Source organism: Vombatus ursinus, unplaced genomic scaffold (genome assembly GCF_900497805.2).
Source record: "Vombatus ursinus unplaced genomic scaffold, bare-nosed wombat genome assembly UNPS02006874.1, whole genome shotgun sequence".
NCBI lineage: Eukaryota > Metazoa > Chordata > Mammalia > Diprotodontia > Vombatidae > Vombatus > Vombatus ursinus.
This window is the reverse complement of record NW_020946652.1, coordinates 9,987,888-10,012,954: the sequence shown is the minus strand read 5'-3', so window position 1 is coordinate 10,012,954 and position 25,067 is coordinate 9,987,888. Positions and strand designations below refer to the sequence as shown.

Sequence of the window (25,067 nt, the reverse complement as noted above, 5' to 3'; positions counted from 1 at the left end):
TTAAAAGGCTATACTGATGTGCTGCTGTCATTATTTTAATTTTTCTCATTACAAAATCATTGGAAAAGGATGGCAATCATCTCTGGAACATGGGTCAAAAAGCCATATTAATTTCCAAATGATTAGGTGCAAAGAGGCTACTTTAGCTGAATAAGGCGCCATTTCTGTGCCTCAGCAGGTGTGAGCCACCATGGCCAAGGTGACTATGGAATGGGGACATGTGGGAGTTTGGGGGATGGAGAGGAGACCGATTGGGACCATCGAGAGCTTCCTTGTCCCATGGACACTTGCAGTCTGCTAAGACTTGGGGAAACGTTAGCAGAATCTAAAAGGAGCACTTCTTCCAGTGGTGGTTCAGGGCTTCCAAATAAGTTCACTCTTCTGTGGAAGGGAAATCTCCCACTCGTGAATTGGAACACTATGGTGGTAGCCCTTGGTGGGTCCTAGCTCTTCCGTTCAGACCATAACCTCTATTTAAAGAAGGGTGAACTGGGTTTTTCTGTTTGTTTGTTTGTTTGTTTTTTACTTTTGAATTCATTGCAGAAAGACACATAATAGAATTCTGGGAGGACCACACAGCACCTGCTTTGGGCCCAAGTGCGATTTTTAGGAATAATGACTTTTTTGGGAATAAGGTGTAGACTTAGCAGAAATGGTTCAAAGGGCTTTGGGTCCATTGACCCAAAGGTTCTGAAAACAAATCTTTCAGCTCAGGATGGTGACTATGGATAGAATCTTCTGAAAGATCCCATGGGAGTCCTAGACATTGTGTTCTGGGGAATTCAGTGCAGATCCCTTCCACTACCCCACCTCTCCCCAATAACGGCCTTGAGAGACTTACGGCAGGTCCAACGGGGCCAACGCTACCATCACTTCCACGGGCTCCCTGTGTAGAACATGGAAGGAACATGAGAACATGAGACTTCAGCAAAACTTCCCCCCCCCAAAAAAAGGAGACAGGTGCCTCCCTGGGGAAGCTCTTACCGAGGGGCCAGCACCTCCAATGCGTCCTCTTTCTCCTGGGAGGCCTCGGGCTCCCTGGAGGCAGAAAAAGAGACAAGCATGAGACATTTGAATTTCTGCTTTCCACCTCATGGTGGGCAGGGGAAGTTGTTTTCCAAGGTCACTGATAGCCAACAAGAAAAGTAAGTGACTGGGAGATGGAAGGCCTTAGATCCCAGTTCCATTGAAGCCTGTCATGAATTCCAGTTAAGCCCCAACAACACAGTTCCTGGAGCCCCAACCTGGGATTTCTCCCTCCCCATTTTCCAAAGAAGGAGCTCCTTGGGACACTTACTGCTTGGCCAGGGGTCCCATTCTCACCAGGGGCACCAGGTTCACCCTGTACAGAAAAGAAAAATGGATTCTTGTGTTAGTTAAACATTTCATGTACAGCCCATGTGCAACCACCATGCATTTCAAAAATTCCTGTCAAACTGACAACATTGAGGCAATGTAGGGGGAGGGGCCACAGTGGGAAGGGCATGGGCAGGAGGCCCTCACCCTTAGGAGGCACTTGATCTCAGGTAAATCACTTTCCCTCTTCCATAAAGAGGGAAAAATACTAAGTGAACCTTTTTGTCTAAGGCTAGATCCAGGGCTAAGACGGATCTGGCTGGTAGGTCACTGGATGGGGAAGGCATGTGGGGTGATTGACATAAAGACCAGCCTGGAGACCCCTGGGAGAGAGGGGAAACCTGTGATGGGGCCCAACTGCCTCACTCTTCCTCCTCCCCCATCTGCTGAGTAGGTGAACCAGGAGCAGGAGCCCATTAATGGTTGCGATGTCATGCAGGCCTGGGAGGAGGGCTGGGGACCCAGACACAGATGCAAACCAGACCAGAGAAAGAGAGCTCTCAGGTGGTCAGGGAGTCAAGAAAGATATTTCTGAAGCCCTTTGTTTTCATTATACAGAAACACTTGAAAAAGTGAGGAGCCATCAGATTTCCAATAATAAGCTTAGTATCTGCTGTGCCCAGCAGGGGGCGCGCACCTCCTGTACTGACACAAGGCTCTGCACACGTGTATTATGGCGAGCAAATGACTCCATATCTTCCTCTGAGCTGCCACCTGCCTGGTGTGCATGTGTGCAATGCATGTGTGTATGTGTGTGCATGTCTACGCATGCGTATATATCTGTGTGTACGTGTGTCTGTGTGTGTGCGCGCGCGCACAGGCGAGCATCCCAGAGGGTGAGACCATGCCCCCACAGGCTCCCTGCATCCTCAGCCTTGCATGAGGGCCTCACGGGCCAGCCCACACAGAAATAATGAGTCCTCATCGTCCCCCTTCTCTAAGTCCACTTGCCAACAGCAGCCAGAGATGTACCAGTTGGAGAGCATCAGCTCGTTTGCTGCTCTAATGGATCTACTTCAATCCTTACCTTGACACCGGGAGCGCCAGCTTGTCCTTTCAGTCCATCAAGACCATTGTGCCCCTAGAGAGATGGGCTGTCTTGTTAAAATTCCAAATAAAGGCCCCACCACAAGCAGGACTCATCCAGCTTATCATGGATTCTAGCAACAGGCCCTGAAGAGAACTGGGAGGGGGAGATCTATGGCCTTAAGCCTTTCCTGGGTCCTGACCAGTGGGGTTACCTGGGACAGACCACTTCACCCCTCTGGGCCTCAGTTTCCCTGCCTGCCGAGTTCAAAAGCTGGATGGATGATCGCTTCACATGAGACATGCCATGATTTGGGGTTCTAATGCTTAGCTGGTGGCTGACCAGTCCCAAGGGTCCTACAGGTTTGTCCTCCTGGTATACAGACATAGCCCCCCTCCGAGCCATGTGACAGCATCTGGGCCTTGGGTTGAGTCCTGCCTGTCCCTGACCCCCGGGGCACCCTGCCCAGCGCTCTCACTGTCCAGACAAGTCCAATGTCACTGGACTGGTCATCCAGAGAGAGATGATGCATACCCGAATTCCCTTGAATCCAGGCAGGCCAGGAGTCCCAGGGAAGCCACGAGCGCCCTGCAGAGAGATGAGGGGGGATCAGTCTGGAATCCCTCTCCCAGACTGCCCCCCCTACAATGCATGCTCTCATCTCATGCTCATCAGCCAGGTCTTTCACATTAACGGGCTTTGGGGCCACCTCCTGCATGCTCTCCAAGCTGAAGAGTACCCTGCGCCAGGTGAAAACTGGGTCAGCTAGGGTTTGGTCAGACATCTGACTGAGGTCTGTATGTGTGGTGGCTCTGCAGGGCTCGGGACAGTGCTGCTGTCCTGGGGAATGTCTCACCTGTGGTCCAACAATGCCTCTCTCACCAGGCCTTCCAGGCTTCCCAGGGTGACCCTGTCAGGAAAGAGGCAGAACAATCCTTCCATTTGTGATTCCTGGCTAAGGCATCGTCTGAATTAGGATGAGTCTTTCAGAGCAACCCTCGGCTTCCGCGTTTTGGGAAAAGTCACAAGTTATAAGAGGTGGGCTCTAAAGGTGTATCTGTCCCTCCACAAGGAAGCATTGATCCTGCTGAGGGAGGCTATCTCTCACATGAGGAAACACATCTGAGGTGTGTGCTTTAAACCATTCTGCTGACTGTGTCGATTCTACTTGTGCCCCAGCGGTGATGCCCATGGCCTCCTAGAGTGATGCCCAACCCCCCACTTACATCTTCACCAGACTTTCCAGGGGGTCCAGGGGGTCCTCGGGAACCTGCAGGGCCCTAGGTGAATGGAGAGAAGACGCCTCTGTTAGACCTGTCCCCTGCACATCAGAAAAATCCACCCACACCCATATCGGGTATCTCTACTCACAGTCTGACCAGGCTCTCCGGGTTCACCAGCGGGTCCTTGGAAGCCTTGGGCACCCTAGGAGACAGGAACACCATGGGATTTCACACTAGGATTCTTAACTTGGTCTCTTTGTAAAAAGGCAGAACTCATCTGAATTTACTTACAGGTGGTCCACTTGCACCAGGGGGGCCTCTGGGTCCCATCAAACCCTGTAAAGGGGACACAGATAATGACAGGTCATAAAAGGGCCAGTCTTTGACAAGGCACGCTGACAGCCCCAAGACACAGCCCAGCTGAATGGCCAGGCTGGATGTAGGGAAAATTACCCCTGTCTTCCATCCCCATCTGGAATGCTCCTGCCCCTCCCTAGACATAGCTCTAGACCCAGAAATGCTGTGATAGGCTAATCACACTGGAAATATATTCACAGAGGCAATTAGGTGGATATAGCCCTGGACCTGGAGTCAGGAAGGGCCGAATTCAAAATCTGTCCCAGACGCTAGCTGGGTGACCCTAGGCCAGTCATTTCACCTCTGCCTGCCTCATCTCTCTCATCTGTAAAATGGGAATAATAACAGCACCTCCTCCCCTGCCAGAGTTGTTGTGAGGGGAAAACAAAATGAGATGTTATTTGTAAAGCCTTCACAAATCTCTATTTGCAGTGCTCGGACAGCTAGGGAAAGCAAACTGCTGATGGCTGGGTTTGCTTTGGCAAAGGGTTAGCAGGAAGTAAAATGAGGCCACCTGCCCACCCAGTCCCTCCCTCCCTATGGTCTTCTTTCTGACCAGCTCAGTGAGCTTGGGGGGGGGGAGTTTGGGGGAGAAGGATGCAGAAAAAGCCCCCCCATTGGTCACAATTTCACTCTAAGGTTATCTGATAAATCTCTCCTTAGTTAAGGGCCCGAGGCCATCATACCTGGGCAGCACAGGTCACGCCCGACTGGGGGGGGAGGGAACATATCCCCATCTGATTGTGCATTGTGACAGGTAGAAAATGAGGGACAGTTTTACTTCTCGCCCCAACCTTTTCACATCCTGGGCCCTTCAATCCAATGCCACAGGAACTAATTTAGCACTCACTGTGTGAGCTAGACCCTGAATTAGTATCTATTAAATTGAACTGAACTCTTTTCAGCTGAAGTAAAAATACCCAACATTTCCCCAAGACCAGCTCTCTGGCCAACATGCGGCAGGACGCAGTCACTCTATCTCAGAATTCCATCGAACACTGAATCCCAAGTGGACAGCTCACAGTGCTAGACTCTGTGCAGTCCCTGGCGGCATCATCCCATACTCTCAGCTGGGACTGGCCTCAGCCAGGGGAGAGGCTGAACCCAGAAGCCCTCACTGGCGGAGCGAGGGGCGTGGGGGACGAGCGCATGTGGATCGACACCGTGTAAACCATCCTGTTGGATTTTCACAAATAAACTCTTTCATTTTGTGCCACACCACGATCAAAGAAGATGGTAACTTTGCAACAGCCCAAAAATGTGATTTTTCTTTTTTTGAGATCCATACCATTGGTCCTGGGCCCATGTCCAATCCTTTGCTAGCATCATACTGGGCTGCGAAGTTCTAAGGAGGGAAAGAAAGAGAACAAGGCAAGTCAGTGGTCCTTCCTGGCCATGTTGGTGCAAGTCGGCTCATCTGGGAGCGCACCTCTCTCCTCTCCTCTCTCCTTTCTCCTCTTCTCTTTTTCCCTTTTCCTAAGCTTCCCAGTGGAGACCCACATGACTGAAGGATCACTGTAAATCAATCTCCTTCATGGGCCACAGCCCTGCTCTCCTGGTTTGTCCTAGCTTCCTACTTTCAGGTGGCTTTATTTACGAAAAGACAGGGAAAGCACTCTTGAGAATTCGACCCAACTTGCCACAGTTGGCTTTCGTTAGATGGGACTGGAGGTGACGATGGCACAAGAACTTCCCACGATTTGGAGGGGAGTCAGCCCCAGCTCCCTTTCTCAGCCCCTTCACTCCTCTTGTGGGAACAGGTGTGTGGTGCAACACCCAAGAGCTGCTCATGCCTTTTGAATTGCCATCATGCTGGGGTGAAACAGGGCAGCCCCAGTTGGGCTGAAAGAGGAAAAAACAGGAGATTCCATCCTTTTGAGAAAGTCTAAGGAACCTTCTGTTCCTTGGAGTTTCCAAACTGTCGAATCTGCTACCCCCTACCCCCCAGCAATGAATGCTCAGCTAAAGGTCTACTCTGTGCCTGAGATGGCTCTAGGGAGTCCTGGGCAGAAGTACAGGGAGGTGCAGGGGCCCCCGAAGACAGAGCTTCAGACATAAGTTATTGAAGCAGAGCTGGGGGTCAAAGCCACCCTTCTGAGTGACAGCATGAAGACATAAAGTAGCAAGACCAGGAGGTACACTGAAAGATCCCCACTAGAGGCCAAGAACTGATCTAGGATCGCTTGAGACAGCCCGAGGAAAGGTATTCCTTTTCTAATTACCTTTGACTAAATTAAGCCTGAACTAGTTTGGCTTGTTAGGTTGGATGAATTGTAAGGCAAATGAGCCAGAGAAAAAAGGAGGGAAGGAAGGAAAGAGGGAAGAAGGAAAATAGGGAAGGAGAAAAGAAGGAAAAGAGGGAAGGAGAGAAAAAGGGAAAGAAAGAAGGGGAAGGAAGGAAGGAAAGAAAAAAGGAAAGGAGGGAAAGAAGTAAAGGAGGGAAAGGGAAATAGGGAAGGAGACAAAGAAAGAAGGAAGAAAAGAGGGAAAGAGAGAGGATTATTTTTGCAAAATTTTAAAAACAGGGAATTCATCTGTTTAATTTTCATCTCATAGATACCTGTAAGTAATAAATAAGCTAATATCTATCAGCACTGACATCAGATAGCCAACACATTCTCTGAGCCAAATGTTCACACAGGGAATAAGATTACTAAAGAGATCTTCTCATGAAAGAATCAAGTCGACAAGTGAGATCAAGAACATGATTTCCCACCCAAAGCAGATTTCTACCAAAACTATTAAGAAAAACCAGTCCCACTGAACCCCTCTTCCCTTCCATGCCATCTTCTAGTCTTTTAAATGTGCCAATCCTGTGCTAAAGTGAATCGAAGGTTAAATGAGAAAACCAAAAACTTCTTACCCCTCCAAGGCCAGGAGGACCAGGGGGCCCTGGAGGGCCTGGGGGACCATCTTCACCATCTCTGCCTGGGGGACCTGGGGGACCCTATTGTGCAAAAGATGAGTTAGTTGAGCAACCTGCGGGTCCTGAAATCAGTGCCTGTGGCTACAATGCATAGACAATTGGGGCTGGTCAACCCTTTTCACAGTCCCTTTTGGGAGAGATGATTACAATTTGCAATCACGAAGATTCAACACCAGGCAGATCCTTTTGGGAATATATCAAAGGGTGGAATATATTGCCTTTATGATGCCCAGAAGAATCAGTCAGAGTAAAAATTCCTCACACTAAGAACTTCCCAGAAAAAAAGCTAGGAATCTCTTCCCAGAGATTTTGCTCTTTGCTAGTCTTTTAGCACTTTCTGACTCTTGTAATGAGAAACTTAGACCCCCTCCATTTGTTATTGGTAATTCCTGATTACTCTGGTAGAGCATTTAATATAATCATTACTTCGGGAGACTAGAACATTCTGAAGACTGCTTAATGCCATCACTGTATTTCCATTGACAAAATATTTCTGACAGAGGTCTATATGGGTGGAATTGGGATCACACCTCTTGGCCCAAAGAATCCGGCAAAGATGTATGCAAAGGTGGAGTTCTATCTAGTCAAAATTCATGATTACATAGTCATAATCATTAAATGTTAAGTGCTGAGGAATGTCACAAATATGCTTTTTAACCCAATAAAGACTGCACACATATCAATTCCTTGAAGATGAACATCAGAAACAGAAGTGGGGAAGGAAAGAGCTCCCATTGGCTGTCAAATAACCCCAAGAGTGCGCAGATTTAGCATGGCATCAAAAACTCTGTGAAAATGAGTTAGTCAGCCCAAAACATTAAACAATACTTCCCTGGGATTGAGAAGAAGGGATAGGTTAGCCAATAAAAAGAAGCCCATGAGAATGACACAATCATTTTCTTGGGGGAGGGTAGTTAGTGGGCTTGGTTATATGGCTTTGCTTCATGGTGGTGAAAAAATGGGTCAATAAACATAAAAGAATCTATTTGCCCCATTGGCTACCCAGCTGGATCATTTACAACATGTTCTGTTCAAATAGTTGCTTATTGTGAACTAATTTGCCAATTTCCAGGGATTTCTCTTGTAAGTTGTTCTAAAATGAGCAGATTTTATAAATCAAGATTTTCTTACCCTTTGACCTCGTGGACCTCTGTCTCCTTGTGGTCCCTTCAAGAGAGAGAAATGACTTAGTTATAAAGCTCAGGGTGACTTCTAATGAACAACCAAATTATTCTCAAATTTTGATTCATTGGTGGGACTGATTAAGTAAGCCATCCTGGTCAAAGTACATTATAGCTCCAAAGCCTTTTTTAAAACTGGGGGCAACAGACAGCAAGCCTCAGCCCTTCTGGCAACACCAGTGCTAGTATTCCTGTCCAGGGTAATTGCAGCACGTAGAAAAATCTTTGCTACAGTGTGGGCAGCATACGTTGACTTCTGATTAATCTGCTCAGAATGTTGGGGGAAAACCCCTATTTTAAAAAATCTATTATATCTCATTAACTTCAACTGTGAAAATTTCATACATCTCTCAGTTTTACAAAGAATTAATTCGTACTTACCTTTCTTCCTTTGGGTGGCTGGTGGGAAAGAAAGAGTCAAAGGTCATTAGGAAGAACAAACCACAGAGACATGCCTATCTGCTGGCTACTGTGCTGTTTTATGGATCCCAGGTTAGTAGTTGGAAATAGCCATTTAAACATTAGCAAGACCATTCATTTCTTGATCTTCAGTATACTGACTCACACCTAGGTTGCTTGTGGCTAGCCACAAGTGGATTGGTGAACTTGCCTGCAGGCAGGTAGAGAGGCCTCATCATTCCCAGATTGCAAGGAGGGAAAAGTGTCTCTGGCTCTCTATGGTCCACTTGCTCCAGCAACTGGCCCAGAATCCCAAGCCTCTCCTTCTTCCTTATGCAGGCTCTACTTGCCATGGCCCAGCCCACAAGGGTGGGCCCTTCCCTGGGCAGCCAGTCTCTAACATCTGCCACCACAAGCCTTCATATAGTTCTCGGGATTGCTGCCTAGTCAATGCCAGTGTGCACCGCCCCTCTCCCCATCTAATCACTTTGTGAGACTGACTCACAAACTCTATAAACCAGAATACATCAAAGTGATACTGACCTCCTGTACAGCTGTAGGGAAAGGAGAAAATGAGACAAGGTTAATTTGGATTACAACATTATTGGGTCACTGACATAGAACAGCAGCCACAAGACAGACTGACGAAAACTAAAAGATGAATTGATTTGAACAATTGGAAAAATCCCATGGTGTTTTATTCTGGCTTGGAAGACTGGGGGACAGAGGTGGGGTGGACAGGGGAGCTTCGATGCCTGGAACATTTTACATGAGTTTCTAGCTCAGTGTCTCCCAATGGATTAAGGGGAGTCCTCTAACAATCGATAATTAAGAGCATTGGTAGATAAATGAAATTCTCCAGGTCAGGACATTAATTAGCAAATTATTTGCAATCACAGGTTGTAACCCCTCCACTGTAGCTCATCTGTAATGCCCTCTCTTGGGCAAAAAGGGTATCCTGGACTTTGGCCCAGGCCCTGGCAGGCGCCACACTGAACTGGAAAACTAAGTTCTTGCACCACACCAGCTAAGAGGACCAGGAGGAAGGGGAAGGATGCTGGGGCCAGAACTACAATCGAAGACCCCTGGTGCAGGCCCTACAGGTTCAATTACCCAGGGACACTTGAATGCCTCGAAGTCTAAAAAGAGAAACTTAATTCAATATTGTATACGTGTTTACTGAGAGAGGTATAATGAACCACTCCCTGACTAGGAAGATGCAAGTCCCGGTCAAATTTGGGGTAGGTAATTTGGAGTTAGAAAAACGCTCCGCGGAACTATTTCTGGGGTGGCAAATACTGCCCCCTCCCATTATCAGTCGGGCGCCACAGCAAGGAATTTTGGTTCGTCCTTTCTCTGCCTTCAGTCACCAACTGGGGGCGGAATGGGGTGCGGATCATGTGAGCCTCGCCTCTTCCTGAATAGGGCGCCCCAAATGAGCCAGTTGTAGGAGTCCCCAGCCGAGAGGCGGGGACTTGCTGAGTTTTGGAAGTGGGCATGCAGACAGAGAGGGATGGGGTCCGAGGGGGAACGTGGAATGAATGGATTGGCCCCCGTTCTCAGCCCCTTTTTTTAGCTCTCCTCCCCAGCCTTGCATCCTGCCGTGGCCGGGATGACCACTCTGGTCGAATCAGTCCCTAGCCCCCCCTTCCCTCCCCGGCACTCCCCCCCCCACCCCCGCAATTCCCAGCAATATGGGCACCTCGGTGACTAAGGGAGACAGCCCGAGCTGGACGAGCCCTCATCTGGTTTCTTGGTTCTTGATGAGGAAACCATTAGAAAGGCCCTCCCTGCAGCCTCCTGGGAGCTCCTGCACCCCAACTTGGGCCGGGGAGTCTCGGATTCCTCACAGGCGTTGCCCAGAAGGGGGCGCGCCTCCATCCCCACCCACTTTCCAGGGGCTTGGATAAACAATGGTTTTTAACTTTCGGGTTGATCGCGGCTTCCCAGGATAACTGCAGCTTTAGCTTAGACGGCCTTCGTGGGACCGCACGGTCCCCAGACTCTGGCTAGACTTACAAGGCCAGCTCAAGTCGTCCGGGGGCCCCTCCCCAAACTGCCCAGAAGAGGGCGACCAGTCCACACTGAGGCCTACACTGCCGCCAGCTGGGGAACACAAATAGGGTGGTTTTTTTTTTAAATTTTTTTTTTTTAGGCAATTGGAGTTAAGTGACTTGCCCAGGGTCACACAGCTAGTACGTGTCAAGTGTTTGGTCTGATGTCGAATTTGAACTCAGGTTGTCCTGACTTCAGGGCTACACTTCTTTTTTAAACAGGTCTTGGAGAGCATCCGCGGATTCAGAACTGGAAGGACGGAGGGGATAACTTGGGAAGTCACCTCCCTCGGTTTACAGCTGAGGAAACTGAGGCTGGGGGTACACGACTGCGGCTCCACAGAAGAGCCGCAATTTGAACTCGGGATCCGGGGCTCTGTCCATCCCTGGATCTCCCGGGGTCCGCGCTGGCTTCACTCGGAGTTTTCCCCATCGACACTCTTTTGACACCCGCATGGTCCCCAACTCCCGACCCGGGGCCCGCTTACCCTGAGCTGCGGCCAGGCACCAAGTGGCCGCGAGCAGCAGCCAGAGGCGCGCGTCCGCAAAGCTGAGCATGTCTGCGGTCCTAGGGACGGACGGACACTCAGACGGACATGCAGACTCCTTGGGGCGCGGGCCGGGCCGGGGGCTGTCGGAGGGTCGGAGAGAGCTGAGCTGAGGGTCCGGCCGACAGGAAGACCACCGGCCGCCGGCTGGATGCTAAAATAAGGTCGGCCGTCTGCCTGTATTTATCCGGCCCATGGCTCTGCGGGCCTGGGGTGGCCCCAAGAGCGCAGCAGCCAATGGGAGGCAGCCTGCGGGGGCCTGAGGAAAGGGGGGGTGGGCGGGGACTCGGGGGGGGGCTTCGGGGGCGGGGCGGGGCGCTCAAATTGGTTCCATTCTTTGTGAGGACGTGGACAGTTTCGAAGTTTAGGAAGGAAATTGTGACTTGCTTCCCCGCCCCCCTTCCATACCCCCCTCGCCTAGACACTCACAGGTTGGGCCTCTTGGAGATGCCCCGAGGTCCCTGCTCGGGGTTACCGGGGTAGGGGTATGGGGACAGAAGGCGGGACACCGGGGCAGGAGCTGTCCAGGTTCTACTTTACCTGTGCCAGCCTTGGTTATTGGGGTAGGGTAGGGTAGGGTCAAGAAGGGGGAGGAGTGGAGGAGATGGGGGGAGTTAGTACAGCGTGGCACAGGAGGCAGGGAACCCTCCGCCCTCCCGTCCCCTCCAGCACTCTCCCCATCCCGCCTGCCCAGCCACAAAGCGCCCAGCCCGAACCACGCCCTGGCTCTGGACGGTCCTCGGGGAACTGTCGAGCCTGGGAGGCACCCCCACGCCTCCCCCCCTCCCCCGCTCTCCCTGGGGCGCTGCTCTACGAAAAAGATATGGAGACAGAAATTGGGGTTCCCTGCCCTGCTCCCAAGTCTGTCCGCCCCCTGAGACTCTCTGGGGGCTCAGGCTTTCGGACCCAGGGTCTCCACAGACGGGCACTTGAGGATTCGAGATCCAGAAGTGACCTTCGAAGTTCGAGGAGGCTCTTTGGATATTGGTCATTTTACTACTGAGGAAACTGAGGCAAGCTTTGAACCTATGCCTTCCGGACTTAAGAGGCAATATGGTCCCCAGAACTGCTGAGGATCCAGCTCCAGTGGGGCGCCTCTCCCCACTTTCCCGCCCCCGACCTCATTTCAGACCCTCTTTCCCTCAATTCGGGGGCAGGGCAAAAGAAAAGTCTGATTCTGTGGCTCTCTCCAGGAGGGAAGAGAATCACACTGCCCCTCCACCCCCATGAGCTGGCCTGGCCCTATCTGCCGCCAGTCCCCGCCCCCCACGCAGAGGAGAAACTGGGGAGAAAGCCAAGGCCAGAAGACACTGAGCTAATCACAAAACCTAGTGGTCTGGGGCAGCCTGAGGCCCATTCAGCCCCCCTCCCCCGCCCCCGCAAACAGCCAAAAGTAACGGGCTGCAGAGCTTGCTCCTCTGTGCTCACTCCCCTCTGCTAGCTGTCCTCTGCTCCTCCTCTGTTCTCCCCCCTTCTTTACTTCTTTCCTTTGCTCCCCCTTTCTGCTCCCTCTTGCCTCTCCCTTTCTGTTCCCCTTTCCTATTTCTCCAGACTTTGAAGGAGAGCAAATTCCTGGCCAAGTAAATGAGGTGTCCCAGACTCTTTATTCCCCAAATTGTAAGAGAGCCCAAGCAGAGAGAAGACAGGTCTGAGAGAGGTAGAGCATATACCCATCTGCCTAGTGCCCTGGAGTGGGATGAGCCCCTAAATTTGCGCTGGACCCATCACCCTGTGACCTCTTTCTTTCTTCCCATTGACCAGCATTAGCAAGCCTGTGGGCCTTAGAGGCTGTGGGACATCCCCAGAGAACAATCAGCAGACTGTCTGGTTTCCACTGTCGCTCCTTCTTCAGTTCATTAGACCCCAGTGACTAACAGGGGCAGATGGGATTGTCTATCAAAGGAAGAGCTGCTGCTCTCATGACCTTCCAGGTTACCCCTTTGTTCTCACTAAAAGTCTGATGGAGTTCTCCATTTTGGAATGAATCTGACAGCTCCTGGGGTGAAATGGGCCTACTGAGGCCTATGCAGGCTTCCCTCCTCCTCCTGTGGGGCTCTTGACCATGTCTGCTCAATATCTCCCAAAGACAGTCTACCCAAGGCCTCATCCCCTCCTCTAGGTCTTTGAATTCTTGTAGAGACATTCCATTGGGGGCAGTTAAGACTCCCTCCTCAGTTTGGCCTTTGGTGGGCCCGTCTTGTTTTCTCACCATCTGTCTTCCTGAAGACACCTCTACCATTTCTGTCTCATGCACAGCACCAGGACGCTCTCCATTATCCTTTGAGTCACCTTCCACTAGGGTTCTTCAGAAAGCCCAGGGCTCCCGGATTCATGGAGCATTATCAAGAGACACTTGGGCTTTGGTAGGAGGCAACAACCTGAAAGCCCAGAGGCATCCACCTGCCCCTCCCTACCCCCCTTCCTTTCTGTGTTATGCCACATCCATGTGTAGTGCCTGTTTGAGGTCAACATGCCAATGGGCTGTGTTAGGCTGGATAGGAGGTATTCTTCATCTACTTGATTTTTTCTGTGTGGATTGTTAGGCAAAACTCTTTGGAGGTTTCTGGATCTCACTGAAGAGACTTTGCAATGCTGCTCTGAGCCTTGGTGCAATCAAGCCAATGTCATTTGTAGTAGAATGGAAGCTCCCTGGAGGCAAGGGTTCATGCAGTCTGTGGAAGCTGCAGTGACTGCCACAGGGTCTGCAAACATACAGAGAATGGTGAATAGCCAAAAGAAGCAGGAGGACCATAGTGCTCTGCTGCTCACAGCTTGTCTGTGCTGGGGCAAGTGACTTCCTACTCTTCTCTTGTAAAGTGAGGGGCAGAGGTGTGCTGGTAAATGTTTAACAACAGGCTCTCTGGAAAAAAGTGCTAGACTTACTTTTTTCTGAATTAACATTTTCTCCATCACTTTCTTATGTCTAGAAATCAACAAAACAATAAATCAAGCGCTGACTTATAGCATTTGCTGATTTCTGAGGCATAAATGCTCACACTGAAAATTTAACAATCAGCTCCCTGGAGCCTGTTGGAGCTGATTCCATAGTACCACTGCCTCTTCCACTCAGTCAAATCCCAGCCGTCTACAGACGCTCTCCTTCCTTCCTCAGTGAGTTCAGTGCTTGCTTACAATTTTTCTCTCTTCCCCAACTCTGGCCTTTGTACTTGCGTACCTCACTATACATATTGACTCTCCCTAAATATTCTAACCACTTCACTTCCTTAACCTGCTCACTCCCATGGCCTCTCTTCCACCCCACCTCAGCCATACACAAAGGTGGTCATACCCTCCACCTTTTCATTACCCACAAACGGACCACCTCCATCTTCAGGAATTTCTCAGTCCCTTATCTGACCATAATCTATTGGCTTTCCACCTCTCCCCGATTCCTCTCTTACATAACCCTTCTCTTGGTCTGCACCACGACCTCCAATCCCTTGACCCCTCCATTCTCTCCCAGGCCTTCTTCCCTGCACTAACCACCCTTTCCTCTTCTGCCCATCTTGAACCTCTGGTGAACTAATTCAATCCTGCACTGTCCTCTTCTCTCGAGTCCCTGGCCCCTTCTCATATCTCCAATTTCACGATGCCAGTCCTCAGCCTTGGATCACTCTCACTTCACTCTTACTCACACGGTGCTGAATGAAGGTGAAGAAAATCCACACAACTGTTCTGACAGGGTCCACTACAAACTGATGTTACCCTCAGCTGGGCCCTCACTGCTGCCAGACAATCCTCCTCTGTCACCCTTAACAGCTCATTGTCCCACTCTCTATAGCGGCTCTTCCCAACCTTCTCATCCCTCCTCAAACCTCCCATGGTTCCCCCCTCAGCTGAGAAGTCTGTCTCCTACTTTACTGAAGGGAATAAGCCATTCTTGTGAGCCTTCTTTTCTCCCCTTTCCTCATTTTCCATCACTCAGGTGCTTCCTGTCTCTCTCTCCTCCTTCCCCTGGTCTCCCGTGATGAGGTGGATTTACTTCTTGCTAAGGCCAAGCCCTCTACCTGCATGAGGGATCCCAGTCTACCCTGCCTCCTCTAGCAGAATGCCCCCTCTGTCATCCTCACTCTCTTACTCTCCTTGTCAACTGGCACCTTCTCTACTAACTGCAAACATCTCCATCCTCAACAACAAAAACCAAACACTCACTTGGTCCTTCCATCCCCTCTAACTATCGTCCTCCTGCCTTTGTGGTGAAACTCTCTGAAAAGGTGTCTACAACCAGGGCCTTGACTTTCTTCTCACTTTCTTATGATGTGGCTTCCACATTATCATTCCACAGAAACTGCCCTCTCCAAAGTGACTCATGATCTCTTAGTGGCCAAATCCAGTGGCCTTTTATCTAGCCTCATTCTCCTTGACCTCTCTGCAGCCGTTGCTCCTGCTGGTCACTGTCTCCTCCTGAATACTCTCTTCTCTCTAGGTTTATGGGATACCCCAGTCTCTCCTTGGTTTTCTTTTCTTTTTTTGTGTGTGTTTTTGTTTTTGTTTTTTGGTGAGGCAATGGGGGTTAAGTGACTTGCCCAGGGTCACACAGCTAGTTAAGTGTCAAGTGTCTGAGGCCGCATTTGAACTCACCTCCTGACTCCAAGGCAGGAGCTCTATCTACTGCACCACCTAGCTACCCCCTATCTCCTTGGTTTTCTTCCTAACTATCTGAACACTCCTCAGTTTCCTTAGCTGGATCTTCATACAAGTCAAGCCTTCTAACCCTAGGGGTCCCTCAGGGCTCTGTCCTGGGCCCTCCTCCCCATATATTACTTTACTTGGTGATAGTATCAGCTCTTGCAGATTTAATCATCACCTCTGTGCTGATGATTCTGAAATCTACCTTTCCCACCCAGTCTCTCTGCTGACCTCATCTCACATCTCCAACTGCCTTTCAGACATCTCAAGCCCGATGTCCAATAGACATCTTAGACCCAGCCTGTCCCAGCCTGAAATCATTATCTTTCCCCAACCTCCCAACCTGTCTCCCACCCTCAACTTCCCTGTTACCACCATCTTCCCAATCCCCCAGGCTTCCAACCCAGGAGTTGTCCTGGATTCCTCACCATCTCTCACTCCCCATGTTCAAGCTGTTGCCAAAGCCTGTCTATTTCTTTGTAGCATCTCCAACGTGCCCCTCTTCTTCTCTGACACGGCCCTCACCCTGGTGCAGGCTCTCACAACCTCACACCTGGACTATTGCAATAACCTGCTGGGTGCAGGTGGGGGCGGGGTTCTGTCTGCCCCAGGTCTCTCCCCGCTTCAGTCTATCCTGCCTTCAGCCACCTAAGTGATTTTCCTAGAACATAGGTGCTACCACGTCACCACCTTTCTCAATAAACTCCTGTGACTCCCTTGGCCTCCAGGATCAAATTCAAAATCCTCTGTTTAACTTACTCCCAGCTTCCTAATCATCTTGCACCTAACTTCATGGCTGGTCCTCTTTGCTCCAGGGACACTGGCCTCCTTTCAGTTCTACCTTTTGGTTGGGGGCATTTCTCCCTGTCTGGAATGCTCCCCCTCCTCACCTCTGCCTCCGGGCTTCCTTCATCTCAACAAAAATCTCATTTGCTACAGGAAGCCTTTCCCAGCCCTTTAATTCTAGTGCCCCCCGCCCAATCATCCTCCAGGGGCAGAGCTTGTTGGTACACATTTGTTCTTGTGGTCTCCCCAATTAGATTGTGAGCTCCTTGAGGGCAGGGATGGTCTTTTGCCTTTCTTTGTATCCCAAACAACAGGGGAGGAAGAGGAGGGAATAAGCATTTATCCCAGGGGCTAGATAGGTAGCTAAGTGGATAGTGTGCTGGCCCTGGAGTCAGGAAGACCTGAATTCAAATCTAGCTTCAGACACTTAGGAGCTATATGACCCTGAGCAAGTCACTTTGCCCTGTTCGCCTCAGTTTCCTTATCTGTAAACTGAACTGGAGAAGGAAATGGCAGACCCCTCCAGTATCTTTGCTGAGAGAACCCCAGATGGGGTCACAGGGAGTCAGACATGCCTGAAACTACTAAGTGACAACAATGTCCCAGGCCTGGTGCTAAGCACTCGTTCTTTTCCTTACAAATATTGTCTCATTTGATCCTCACAACAACCCTGCAAGATAGTTGCTAGAATTATCCCCATTAGTTGATGAAACTGAAACAAACAGAAGTTAAGTGACTTGTCCAGGGTCACACAGCTATGCAGTATCACTTCGTATAGTAGCGCATGGTAGGTATTAAGTAACTGCTGATTGCAGGGGCCCAGTGAAGTCTCTTCCAGCCCTCAGTCCCATGATTCTTCAACATGGATTTGTAGGAATGGATTCCCTAATGAACAAACCCTTCCTGAGGCAGTTTCTGAGTCAAACTATTGCCTTCCTTGCTGGAAGCATTGAGGTGGCTCAGTGGATAGAGCACTTCTCCTGGTTAAGAAGACCGGAGTTCGAATGTGGCCTCAGACACTTCCTAACTGTATGACCCTGGGTAAGTCATCTCTGTTTTCCTTAGTTTCCTCATCTGTGAAAATGTTGTTTTGTCAATTACTTGTGTCTGATTCTCGGTGACTGCACTTTGGGTTTTCTTGGCAGAAAAAAAAAAAGAGAAAAAAAGATACCGGAGTGTTTTGCCATTTCCTTCTCCAGCTCATTTTGCAGATGAGGAAACTGAGGCAAACAGGGCAAAGTGATTTGCCCAGGGTCACACAGCTAGGGCACTCATGCCACCTAACTGTCCCATTAGTGAAACTCCCAGGGTTATTGTGAGGATATTTGTAAGGTGTTTACTACAGTCCCTGGCGCGCTAATTATTATCATCCTTATTATCCAGCATCTGGAGGCTCCTGAGAGCTCATCGCTCAGGACGTTTGCAGGGAACACAAACTCCTGGGCTAGCGCATTCAGGTCCCCGCTCGGCATCGAGGAGACCAGCTCAGCTCTCTGCGCAGTGGCGGAGGCCCCAGAATAGCGGGTCAGTCACTCAGAGAGCCTTCTTGGCAACCGCAGGAAGGCGGGAGGCCGGTTGGAAACACCCAGGCCTCCCCCCTCGTTGCTGATGTGGCGGCTTCTACGCACTCAGTCAGGCAGCATCTGGTCCCGGGGCGGGGCTGGGGGTCGGGGGGGGAGCGAAGGCGGAGGCAGAGCTCGGGTGGGGAAGCGTCTTCCAGCCCCAGCTACTCTGACGAGGTCCAGTCTTCTCCTTCCTGCTCACTCGTCCCTGCGCCCCAGGCAGCCCTTCCCCTCGACGTAGGCTGCCCAGGACCCTCTCTTCTCCGGACAGCTCACAGACCTCTCGGTCTGTGGGGGCGGCTGGAAGCCCGAGTCCTGGATCCAGGGCGGAAGGACCTCGGAGATCGGCCAATTCACCTCCCTCTTTTTACAGTTGACTGAAGCCCAGGGAGTTTAAGGGATTTGCCCAACGTCCCATAGGTACTAAACCTTTGAGGCAGAATTTGAACCCACATCCTCTGTCTCCAGAACTTGGGCTTTTCCCAATGCAGCACACTGCCTGTACCTGTGATTTCACTGGTCCCAATGCAGGTTGTCCCCTGTTCTTCTCAGACTTACCTGAGGGTGCCAAGAGGTCAGTCCAGGGTCACACAGCCAGGACTGTCAGAGACAGGCCTTAGGACTCCACCAGGGTGGGCTTGGCTCCCTGGCTGGGCCACATTGTAGTGGATGCGAGAGCCCAGTTTGACTCTTGTGAGCTATGAGACATTAGCTTGCTTGTGTCCCCCAGCCTAGGTTTTTATCGTTTTCATGGTCCTTCCTGCCGTCTGCCTTTGCAGTGAAGTGCCAGTCTCCCTGTTTGGGTCCTTTCATTCTGAGGTGCTTTTCTAGATGTGTTCTCCCTTCTTTCCTCTGCCTGGGACCCTGGCCCTCCAGCTGGCAGAGGGGATAGTGATGCCCATAGGGATGCTGGGGGGTCCAGGTGAGGTTTTACTAACCTCAAAGGGATCTGGTGACACCCACCACGACAGGAGACAGCTGAAGGAAAAAGGCCTCACCTTCTCCACAACAGGCAGGAGAGGCGAGGAACCTCTTGGAATCCCAGGGTCCCTTCAAGGGCCTTATCCTAGCCAGAACTCTAATTCCTGACCCCCACTCCCAATTACATTGTGTCTCCTTTTGTACAGACTTTGTATTGATTTTTCTGTGTACGTGGTTGGTTGGTAAGCTAGGGGCTGCTTTCCTTCTATCTTGGCATCCCCAGCACTGAGCATGATGCTCCGCCCATAGTTTTGCACTAAATAAAATTCTGTTAGTTTTGTATCGGAAGCTTAATGCTGAGTAGGGATTTTGTCAGGGATGGGAGGTAAGGTGGGGTGGAACACAAAAAGCTGATTATGGGAGGGGGCCGCTTATTTCACTTTTCTTCTCCTCCCACTCAATTCTTGCCCTTCCCCCATCACCCAATCTGCCACATCCATTCTTAGCACTGTCCAAATGGTTCTTTGCTAGTGGTCTCTTAAGGGCTTTCCTCAGTCTCTGTCCTTATCAACTTGTTCTCCTGGACGTGCTCTCCTTCCAGATCTTTTCTATCCAACCCTGGTCTCTTGCTTGAGCTCCAGTCTTGTATCACCAGCTGCCTGTTGGTCATTTCCCTGTCTCTCCCCTATCTCTCTGTCTTTCTCTGTTTCTCTGCCCCAATCTTTTCTCCAGACTTTCCTCTTTCTGTTCAGGACACAACCATCTGCCTAGTCACTCAGGCTCTCAACCTTAGAGCCATCTTTTCTCTCTCTCATATTCCATATTGCATTGGTTTCCAAATCTTTTCATTTCTGCCTCCTCACTTTGGCTCTTAACTGTTCCCTCCTCTGGGTACATATCGCCTCTTCCAGCACATTGCATTAGCCTTCTGATTGGCCCTCTTGCCTTCAATGTCTCTTCTCTCTTCTAACCCTAACCCTAATTGTGCTCCCCAGAATATTTCTAAAACATAGATCTGACCTTGCCCCTCTCCTGTTTCAGAAGCTCCAGGGGTTCCTGTCTGCTTTAAAGATCAAATCAAATCCCTCAGCTGGACATTTAAAATCCTTCTTAGTCTGATTCTGCTCTATCTTTCCCAGCTTCCTACCTATCACTGCTTTTCTCTCACTTTACATTAAAGCAAACTCCCCAAGCTCATCCTTCCTCCTGCATAGCTTTGGGCTGGCCAACCACCATACCGGGAACACTCTCCTTCCTGACTCCATCAATTTCCTAGAATGGCAATACTCTCTCACCCCTTATATTATCAGGTATTTATTTAGGGGCTAACTCACTATTTCCCCCCAGCAGAATGTAGCTCCTTAAGATCAGAAATTTATGACTATTCTAGTATTATCATTCCCATTTCACAGATGAAGAAAATGAGGCCCCATTGTTGAAGCTTAGACCCAAGACCAAGCAGTCTACCTCCCAGTCCTGTGGCCCTTCTGATGGGGTGCTTGGGTGCTTGTATTCCAACCCCACTTCCAAGATCATATTTTTCCCTAGTCTCAGAAACACCATCCCTGACTGTTTCCCTCCAGCCCAAGGACCCTATCTCTGGCAATAACTCACCAGTGGTCCCAGTGGGGCAAACTCTCTCTCCCTGTTACGAGAACAAGCCAACCTCTGTAGAATTTCCCTTGTACTATCTTGTATCAACGAAATTATCCTGTACTGATTCCCATAGTAATCATGTATGATCCAGAGGTTGAGCTATAGACGTCAATTCCTGAAACTATCTTGTTACCCATTAGGAACCCTCTCTTTCCTGCCCCTCTCCCCGAGGTTTCCAGTAGTGAATGAAGTAGTTGTATCTTATCACCTAACTAGCATACTTGCCACATAATTCAGTACATTTCCTATGTAAGCTTTAGCATCATTTCTGTTAGGTTGCAGGTTCCCTAAAGAGCTCTGCCCACTATGGTGGGTTCCTTAAGAACCTCTGCCCACTGTATAGTGTAACAATAAATCTTTGCCATCTTGACTTAAAGAATGCTTGAGTCTGTGAATTCATTCTAGATGATTCCATCCTATACTCTGGTCCTTGAGGGGTCTCTGAACCTCTCAGACCTCAACACATCTACTATTCCTCAGGGGCCCCCTCAAATTGGGCTCCTTGCTTTCCTCTCCTTTACAACTCTGGTCTGAGCTTGGTGCAGACACCTTAACACAAGGAGTCTTTCTCTTGCTGAGCAATCCAAGTCACCCTCACAAACTCCTTGTGTGATTCTCCTCTAGACTTGATGACCCTCACCTTCCATGGCTGTCTGCTGCCCGTCATAGCAACTGTTCCACCAACGCTCAAGCCATATATGCTTCTGTGGACTCCACAGATGATACCAAACTGTGGAATGAGATAGTCTAGCAGAGCCCACCCAACCTCCTTCCTTAGAATTGGATTGGGAGTCTCAGGACCTGGGTTCACAACCTTCCTCTGTTGCTTTGATTTGGGCAAGTCTCCTGTGCCTCAGTTTCTTCACTTGTCAGACTTTTCTTCTGCACATAAAGCATATGAGGGTGTGTTTAGCCATTCATGTAAATATCGTTAGCAACAATAGAAAACTCTTCCTTTTCTTGAAGGATGTCAGCATTTTCTGTTAGGATCAGGTCAGATATAGTTAACAACAATTGCCGCTTGCTCCAACAACTTGGAAAGTGCCCAGGAAGAAGAAATGAGAGCTCTGGGCTTAGCCAGCACAAGACCAGCTGGGCTGCTGTGGCTGAAGTGCCTCTGGAATGTGCCTGCATCCACTGAGCCTCTGCAGAGTGAGTTATGAGCTTGGAAGCAGCTGTGGAAAATGGAATTTACCCTTTGCAGGGAGACATGGGTGAACTCCCTGAAAGCAGGAATGCATAGCAGTCACTGCCTAACTCCCCTCTCTTTGGTCCTAAAGGAACCACCAGTGCCCACTGGCATTGCCCATCTGCCTTGGGCCCTTGGAAGCCAAGCTGAGCTTCACAAATGCTTTTTGAAAGATGGCCTCCTATTCCGATAGTTTGTTGTGAAACGGGTGGGTTGGGGCTTACCTCTACAAAAAGGAATCCTTCTTAGCAGAAAAAATAAGGTTGTAAGGACTTAAACTTCCTGTAATTCCCAGCTAGGAGGACACTAGGGGGAGGAGATATAGGAGGGAGGAAGGGTTGCTGGAGCTAATGGGCTCACCCAGTACTTACAATCCTCAGAATGATAATAATGACCATTGGTATCCCACTTTAAGGGCTGCAGAGCCTTTCTCTATGTTATCCCATTTGATCTATTCTGAAGAGAGAAGAGAAGAGAAGAGAAGGGTCTGCATATGGAAATGAAAGGTTTTTATAGAACCATGGCCATGGACCTCAGAGGTAGAAGAACCCATATTTGGAGTTATCCTGGAACACCTGACAGCCATGTGCATGTGTGTATATGTGTGCATGTGTATGTGTGTGTTTGTGTCTTACAGGGTTTGATTTGTCAGAGACATGGGACGCTGGGGGATGGGAAGCAGCCCAGGGCAGAGGTGCAGCCTGGAATTGTTTGTGGTCAAAGGGCTGTCCTGTGAAAGAAGGATGACACTTTGTTCTGTGTGTTTGCAGAAAGACTCAACCAGGGGCAGCTAGGTGGTGCAGTGCATAGAGATCTGACCTTGGAGTCAGGAAGACTTGAGCTGAAATCCAGCCTCAGACACTTAACACTTACTAGCTATGTGATCCTAGGCAAGTCACTTAACCCCGATTGACTCACCAAAAAAAAAAAAAAAAAATAAGGCAGACTTAACCAACCAATGGTGGTCAATCAATACTTACTTATTTATTTTGAAAGCCACTCTTTTTTAAAAAATTTTTCACATTAGTCATATTGTAAAGAAGAATTAGAACTAATGGGATGAACCAGGAGAAAGAAGAAACAAAACAAAAAGAGAGAGAGCAAACAGTCTGCTTCCATCTGCATTCAGACTCCATAGTTTTTTCTCTGGATGTGGATAGCATTTTCCATCATGAATCTTTTGGAAATAGCTTAGATCCTTGCCTTGCCAAGAAGAGCCAAGTCTATTAAAGTCAGTCATCACACAATGTGGCTGTTACTGTGTACAACGTTCCCCTGATTCTGCTCACTTCACTCAGCATCAGGCCATACAAGTCTTCCCAGGTTTTTCTGAAGTCTGCCTGCTCATCATTTCTTATAGCACAATAATATTCCATGACAATCATATACCACAACTTGTTCAGCCATTCCACAATCGATGGGCATTCCCTCAATTTCCAATTCTTAGCCACCAAAAGGAGCTGCTATGAATATTTTTGTACATGTGAGTCTTTTTCCCATTTTTGTGATCTCTTTGGGATACAGCCCTAGAAGTGCTATTGCTGGGTAATACTTATTTATTGACCACTGACTCCATACCTGCTAGACCTTGGAGCGATGGGTGGAAATACCTGAGGGATGACATTAGGCTGATGTAGGACAGACTTTCTGACAATCAGAACTGACCCCAAATGGTTATGGCTGTCTGGGCAGGTGGTGTTGTCCCCTCCCTGCAGGTCTTTGGGCAGAGGCCTGACAACTACTTCTTAGTTATGCTTGAATGGGTATGTCTTTAGTGTCAAGGCTATGGAAGTACCTTCCAAATCACACTGTGATTTTGTAATAAATGGGTAGAGAAGGTAAAAAAGAGAAGTTTGAGGAATAAGGGAAGGATCGCTTTTTGGAAGAGAGATCCCAGTAGGATTCGAGAAGGTGGATCTATATCCCTTAAAGAACAAAAAGCGATCTTAATAGGCAGAGATAGGAAGGGAACCCTCATGTTCGCACACAGTCTTGTCCTAGGCATCCATCCCAGAGAAATGGTCCCCAATACCCCAATCAGAACTCCAGGCACCACCTAATTTACTTGCATATGTTCTTATTTCCACCTGCTCCATCACCCTGGGTCATCCTGCATCTGCCTGCTCTCTGGTTGGACAGTCCCGGCTATTCTGTAAGGAGGCACATCCTTTTCCATCCTCCAGTAGTGAGGGTCCTCAGGCCCACTGACCTGCAGCCCTAATTCTGGGTCCCTGAATAGTCTAATCAATATGTCTAGCCCTAGGAAAGTCAGGGTCTCCTGGTGACCTTCCCATCTCCATGCAGTCCAAAAAACAAAATCCCAGAACTGGAACTCAACATAAACATTGATTTACGGGCTTATTCATGAAGTGTGCGCATATCGTGTATGAATGTGATAACTTGAGCACTCCCGAGGATTGTCAACTTGTCCTATGTCTCCTCCCCAATTAGATAGGACTTGGGACAGATCCTTCAAATACTCCAGCTTCCCTATGACCCATTGGGTATGTATGTCATCCATCCATTAAAGCTCCCTTTCAAGCCTCCACCCTTCCATTTTGGTCCTGTGCACCCTCTCTCTGATGGTTGGGCCATGCATACAATCAAGGGCTTTTGGGAATGGTCTCAAGCTGGGAGCAGCTGGGTCAGGTTGGCCATGCAGCAGCTCTGAACAGGCTCAAGACCTGGCATTTGGCACCTGACATTCAAGGAAGAGCTAGGCAAACGTCAGCTCGCAAAAGGCGAAAGGAAAAACTGGTGTTAGGTAACCAAACCAGGAAAGGAAGCAGGCTGACAGATGGATGACCTAAGGGCCCAGCCTGCCTCTTTGGAGTGGATAACATTTCTTCCTTGTCTCTTTTGCCAAGGTCCCTGCTGGACACACGCCACAGTCGATTTGTGCTTACCCTGCCCTCTCTCTGTTCCTTCTGTTCCCTGTAACCTTGTGCCTGCCTGTGCTTTCCATGGTCCTTCTGGTCACCCATAGCTTTGCTTCCTTAATTCATGATTTGTGATGATCCCATGGCATCAGCCTTTGAAGAGGAGACTATATGTAGAAAAGATGGACGAAAACCAGAGATGCAAAGGCTTGACCAGAATGTTCCTTGATTCCCTTGTTGAGCTTACAGGGTGGTGAGCTTTTGTTTAGGTCTCTGAGAATATCTCTCTGGGGAGGGTGTGGACAAATCTAATGGAGTTTTGTTGGGAGGACTAAAGACACCTCCTGATTATGACTCCACAAATAGAGTTGCCC

General features: G+C 49.4%; 1 protein-coding gene across 1 annotated transcript in view; it reads right to left on the bottom strand.

Moving 5' to 3' along the window:
• The window catches only part of COL1A2 (collagen type I alpha 2 chain), a 32,968-nt gene extending 21,721 nt beyond the window's left edge, over positions 1-11,247 (bottom strand). Inside the window, exons 1-15 of the mRNA XM_027848776.1 lie at positions 11,012-11,247; positions 9,013-9,023; positions 8,452-8,469; positions 8,021-8,056; positions 6,827-6,910; positions 5,252-5,308; positions 3,898-3,942; positions 3,755-3,808; positions 3,610-3,663; positions 3,240-3,293; positions 2,918-2,971; positions 2,384-2,437; positions 1,298-1,342; positions 985-1,038; positions 842-886 (exon numbers count right to left, since the gene is read on the bottom strand). Coding sequence (XP_027704577.1) covers positions 842-886; positions 985-1,038; positions 1,298-1,342; positions 2,384-2,437; positions 2,918-2,971; positions 3,240-3,293; positions 3,610-3,663; positions 3,755-3,808; positions 3,898-3,942; positions 5,252-5,308; positions 6,827-6,910; positions 8,021-8,056; positions 8,452-8,469; positions 9,013-9,023; positions 11,012-11,081 — 735 coding nt within the window. The 5' untranslated portion in view covers positions 11,082-11,247. The remainder of the gene's footprint in view (positions 1-841; positions 887-984; positions 1,039-1,297; positions 1,343-2,383; positions 2,438-2,917; positions 2,972-3,239; positions 3,294-3,609; positions 3,664-3,754; positions 3,809-3,897; positions 3,943-5,251; positions 5,309-6,826; positions 6,911-8,020; positions 8,057-8,451; positions 8,470-9,012; positions 9,024-11,011) is intronic.
• Between the last annotated feature and the right edge of the window lie 13,820 nt (positions 11,248-25,067).